The sequence below is a fragment of the Marmota marmota genome, unplaced genomic scaffold (assembly GCF_001458135.2).
Source record: "Marmota marmota marmota unplaced genomic scaffold, marMar, whole genome shotgun sequence".
NCBI lineage: Eukaryota > Metazoa > Chordata > Mammalia > Rodentia > Sciuridae > Marmota > Marmota marmota.
In genome coordinates, this window is record NW_025999926.1 from 4791845 (window position 1) to 4797844 (window position 6000).

Genomic DNA, 6000 nt, shown 5'->3' on the forward strand with positions numbered 1-6000 from the left:
GTGACCTCGATAATCAAATTGTGCTCTGGGGACTAGTAGTATGGGCACTCCTGGGAACTAAATCTTCTGATTTAGTAAGTCTGGGGTAGAGCATAATCTTGAGCTCTACCCCAGACTTACTAAATCAGAATTTGTATTTTAACAAGATCCCTAGCTGATTCATAAGGACATTAAAGTTTAAGAAGTACTGCTCTAAGAAACTTTCAGTACTAAAATTTAATGAACCCAAGAATGAATCTGTTTCACAGAAGTGTAACCAAGAGCATATTTCATAATCTTATTAAATTCCATATTTTAGAGTAAAATTTAAGGTTATTATAATAATTTGCTCATAATTTTTGAAAACAGAAAAATGTTTGCTTCTTAATTAGAAGCGGGGAAATATATTTACCTGTTTGTATACCTGTCGTAGATACATGATCTCTTCCACAGTTCCCAAGGATATCAGCCTAAGCACTTTAACATCTCTGCACTGTCCAATCCTGTATGCTCTGTAAGATTAAAAACAAAACCAAAAAAATCACATGAAGCAACTTTGGATTCAAGAGATTGTTTTGGATATAAAAATGGAGCTTTATTAAAATTTTAATTAATTAAAATAAATATTTTGTGTTTAGGTATGTTATATTATTCAGTAATAATGCAAAAACATAAATTCATACAAAAGTCTTACTATTAAGGAGAAAGTATGGTAGGAAAATATACATATCAACTTCATTTTTGTTATATATACCACTGTCTAGTGTCTAAGAACTTCACAAATTCAATATTTTCTTTTATGGCAATTTTTATGAATGGATTGTTCTCAAATAATTTCATTTCTATAAAACTCCTCAAAATGTAAACTAATCCAGAGTGATAGAAAGCTAATTACTGGTTACCTGGGGACAAGGGGATAGGGAGGGACAGAAGGGATTAATTCAAAAAGGATACAAGGGAAATTCTGAGTGTGATGGATGTGTTTATTATCTTGATTGTGGTCGTGGTTCATAGGTGCAGATGCATCAAAACTTACCAATTATATATGTTCAATAAGTCCAGTTTATTGTATGTCAAGTATGCCTTAGTAAAACTATTTAAAAGCAAAAACCATACAAAATAAAATATACCTTGGGGAAAAGCAGTGAATGAGCTAAAAAGTAGGCAAGTGGAGATCTGGAGACCACATCCACAGAGGTATCGGTTCAGAGAAGATTCAGCCCTCTGTTGACTGGTACCCCAGGTATTCAGATATGGACCACAGTACACTAATTCAGCTCTAACCTGGCTGACCATGGTGGTTAAAACTGTGGTCTGTTCCCTGAAGTGCTTCATAGCAGGCTTTTTCAAATGTTCTGAATGAAGTCACCTGTTCCCAAATCCCTTTTATAATTGCTGAGGGAAACAGGAGCAAGTCCCTACTGCCTATGTGCTTGAAAATGTTACTTTTGGGGGGAAACTAATTTTTCAACTTGTAAGGTCACTGTATCTATTGTTATATTTGATGTTCCCTCTGTCTCCTTCACACAGGGAGAAGATATGAGAAGATACTAGACAGTATCTTGGGTCCTGCAAATCTCATGTCCCCAGAAGGGAACGAAGGTTCTTGCCTACTCACAGCTGGGGGAAGCTGCCTCAACATGCACAACTATTAATTCCGGTAACCGGACCAGTCAGTGAGGGGATGAGGAAAAGACAGTCACACAAATTGAGATGAAGCTGAGTCTTAGTGATTCACTAAACCTTGATAGGGAAATAGTGACCATGAACCAGCTCAGCATGTTGATCCTATAGGTTTTATCATTAAAAGGGTTGTTGTGAGGTAATTTCTTCAAAGCAAACCAAACCAATGTCATAAGTATGAACACCTCGATTATGATTACCAGCTTGCGCCCATAACTTTGTACCCCTAAGCAGCTGTCTGAACCTCAAGGTAAAGAACTTATAAGCTCATTAAGAACAGAGCTTCATCACAGCACTGAGCGGTCGCCATGGGTGCCTTGGAGCCGAGAGTTTCCAGGAGAGGCATGGCCTCTGTCACAGGAAAGCTCAAGACCCTGATTCAGTCGTTGCTCCTGCTGCTGGGGACAAGGTCTCTCCCATCCTGCAGCCTGGAGAAGAGAAGAGGCTCATAATCCTTCCCACCCTCCCCACAATGTATGTGAGCTCCAAAGAAATCAGAAGGGGATCTAAGATGTCTCTTGGATATGTGCTTAGCCAGCTGTTGCTTAATGAGACAGATTCTCTTGGAATGCATGTCCTTTGATCTTTTGTACAGACAAAACTTTTATGCCTGTTACTTTGTACCTATGCTTCATCAATTTCTTGGCCCACAAAACAAGAATTTGTAAGTGATGGGTCTTTTCCATGTAGAAACAAGTATTGAGGAACAATTATACAATATTTAGGTCAACATCTTCATTTCTCTTCTTGGTTCTTCCTGCCAGAGAGTCAACAGAAGGAAAGGGAAGGGAAGAGGAATTCACTGTGCTTTGAGGAAATAATGATTTAGATAATAATCTTAATGATCTAGATGAAAAAGTACAAAAATACAATAAATGTCCTAAGAACAAAAGAACAAAGGAGATTTCTCTGTGGTTTTCACATGACCATTTCCTTGACAGATGTCAGTGGAGAGAGAATGATTCACAGCGTCAGCTCTCTGGCCAAGCTGCATGGATTCCGATCCTGACCCTAAAACTTACTGAAAAATGCTTTTGTCTTGCATTGTATTAACATTTTGTTTGAGAGTAATATTGAATTTCCTATCATATGTTGAAGTAGTTACTATTTGGAAGTCTGACACCTAATTCTCAGTGTTTCTCAAAGTAGAGCTGAAGACCAATTGTATCATAACTACCTTAAGTATTCTTTTTTAAAATAATGGTAAAGGATACATAAGATTTACCATTTTAACTATTTTTTTAGCATACAGTCCAGTAGTATTACATAAATTCACACTGTTTTATGACCACCATTATCCATCTCTACAAGTTTTCTGTCCTCCCAAACTAAAACTCTATACTTATTATACAGTAACTCTCCATTCATCCCTTCGTAAATTTTAATTTCCATCACTATGAATCTGACCACTCCAGGACCTTATACAGGTGAAATCAAAAAACACTGGTCCTTATTTGTTTGGCTTTCACTTAGCATAATGTTTTCAAGGTTTGTTCATGTTCTAGAATGTATTAGAATTTCATTCCTTTACAAAGCTAATAATATTCCATGATATATACACACCACACTTTGTTTATCTATTCAAAGTGGATTTTGTTTATCCATTCATTTGGGTTGCCTCCATGTTTTAGTTACTATAAACACAGGTGCTATACAAATATCTGTCCAACTCTCTCATTTCAATTCTTTTGGATATGTATCCAGAAAAGAGGTAGTAATGCTAGAGCAGATGGTGACATGTGATTAGTATTTAGGAACCACCACCATACTATTTCCCACAGTGGCTGCCAACACTTTGCATTTCCACCAGTTGCACAAGGGTTCTGACTTCTCCACATTCCCACCAAGACTTGTTGTTACTGTTATTTTTATGAATCTTTTTCAGAGAAATGTCTCTTCAAGTCCTTCACCCATTTTTTATTTGGTTGTTTTATTGTTCTTGTTTAAGACCTGCTTACATATTCTAAATATTAATATTTATCAGATATGCAGTTTTTCTCCATTCTCTGGTTATCTTTTCACTCTGCTGATAATGTCCTTTGATCTATAACCCTGAGTGATTTTTAAAATGTAAACTTGTAGAGTCTTCTTCTAAACGTATAGAATCAGAATACCCAGAGGATGGGGACTACTCATCTATTTTAGAAAATGTACCAGGTGCCTACTATGACTCATAGTTTTAGTTGTTGCCCCTAAAAAATTTTTTTTGAAATATTTTTTGGTATATATTTTGAGAATTGATTAGGATACTCTGATCTTTCCCCAAGAGGGTAAAAAATTGAACACAATTTTACTCCTCCCCACCACAATCCTCATGTTTTATTGAAATTACATGGAGTTTTAGTTCTAAGTTGTTACTAATATATTTTTGTTTTTTATACCATCCTTTTATGTTCTGGGGAATTCCTTTTTATAATGGTACTAAGCCTCTCAGCCATGCTATCAATAATTTTAGACTTAACCATAATTATCAGAACTTTCTTTGACTATCATATTTTTATATATTTTGGGTTCTCTGTATATAAGTTCATATTTCATTGGCTGCATTAAGCAACATTTTTGGACCATGAGCAATAAATTTTCTGAGTTCCTTGATGTCCAAAGTTGGTTTTTATTTTGTCCTTACATATTGATATGTTGGCCACTGATTGTAACTAAGAGTCAAAATGATTTTCTTTTGAGAGCAAGTCTAGTCAAAAAATAATGATTTTTTCTTTCACATATAGTAAATTTAAATTCATCACTTTTACAACTCTATTTTCATCTAGGATCCTATAATGCAGAGGAAAAGTCTGTTCTTCAAAGCCTGATCTGCAGAAATGAGATTGATTATCATTTATTTGTTAAACTGATTTTTTTTCTTTTTTCTTTGATTTTTATAATTCAGTCTCTCCACCCCCTTACACACACACACACATACACACACAAACACACACATATACACACACCACACATACACATACACACACTGGAATATTTTAATCCTTCTCTTTACCCCTGGGACCTAGACATATGCCCAAGATACATATTCTCTCTCTCTTAGATATTATCCCTTTTAGTGTGCTGTGGCCCTTCAAAATCAACAAACTTATTCATTATGTTGTCAGTTATCTCTTCTGACCTCCAGTCTCTTTGTTCTTTATTTCTGATACAGGCAGATGATGGTTTCTGGAATTTTCCCTCAACTTCTGTTTACTCATATTTTATATCTATTTGTTTCTTGACTTTATGTCTTAAAATATCCATTCCTTTTATATTCCAATATTAATTTCCACCATTAGCCCTCTTTATTTCTGAGTCTTTTCATTTTGGCAATAATTTTATTTTCTAAGAACATTTTTTTCCTATATGCTTCCCCCCGCCCCAGTGTTCTATTCTTATTTTAGTCCCTTTGTGTCTGTTTTTTCCATTGGCTCTTTTCTTTCATGAAGCTAGTTTTATGAAGATGCCTCATAATTCCTAATTTCCTACTCATAATTAAAATGAGAAACTAGGGATTGTATTAGGAAGGTGGTCTACCCTGCATAAAACTCAACTCAAAGTGGATCAAGGACCTAGGCTTTAGATCAGAGACCCTGGGCCTATGAGAAGAAAATGTAGGCTCACCTCTCCATCATGTCAGCTTAGGAACCAACTTCCTCAACAAGACTTTGAATGCACAAGTAGTAAAGACAAGAATCAATCAATGGGATGGTATCAAACTAAAAAGCTTCTTCACAGCAAAGAAAAGAGTCAAAAACATGAAGAGACCACCCTACAGAATGGGAAAAGAATTTTGCCATTTGCACCTCAGATAGAGCATTAATCTCCAGGATATATAAAGAACTCAAAAGACTTAACACCAAAAAAACCAAATAGACAACCCAATCAATAAATTGGCAAATGAAGTGAACAGGCACTTAACAGAAGAAAAAAAATGTTCAACATCTGCAATTAGAAAAAGCAAATTAAAACTACACTGAGATTCTATCTCACTCCAGTCAGAATGGCAATTATCAAAAATAGAAGCAACAATAAATGTTGGTGAGGATGTGGGTGAAAGGGTTCACTCATACATCGCTGGTGGGACTACAAATTGATGCAACCACTCTGGAAAGTAGTATGGAAATTTCTCAAAAAACTTGGAATGGAACCACCACTTAACCCAGTTATCCCACTCCCTGGTATATAGCCAAAAAACCTTAAAATCAGCACACTACAGTGATACAGCCACATCAGTGTTTATAGCAGTTCAATTCACAATAGCTAAGCTATGGAACCAACCTAGGTGCCCTTCAGCAAATAAATGGATAAAGAAAATGTGATATATATATATATATATATATATATATATATATA

General features: G+C 35.4%; 1 protein-coding gene across 1 annotated transcript in view; it reads right to left on the reverse strand.

Moving 5' to 3' along the window:
* Ercc6l2 (ERCC excision repair 6 like 2) overlaps window positions 1-6000 on the reverse strand; it is a 106234-nt gene that overhangs the window by 44202 nt on the left and 56032 nt on the right. The window contains exon 11 of the mRNA XM_048800349.1: window positions 392-491. Coding sequence (XP_048656306.1) covers window positions 392-491 — 100 coding nt within the window. The remainder of the gene's footprint in view (window positions 1-391; window positions 492-6000) is intronic.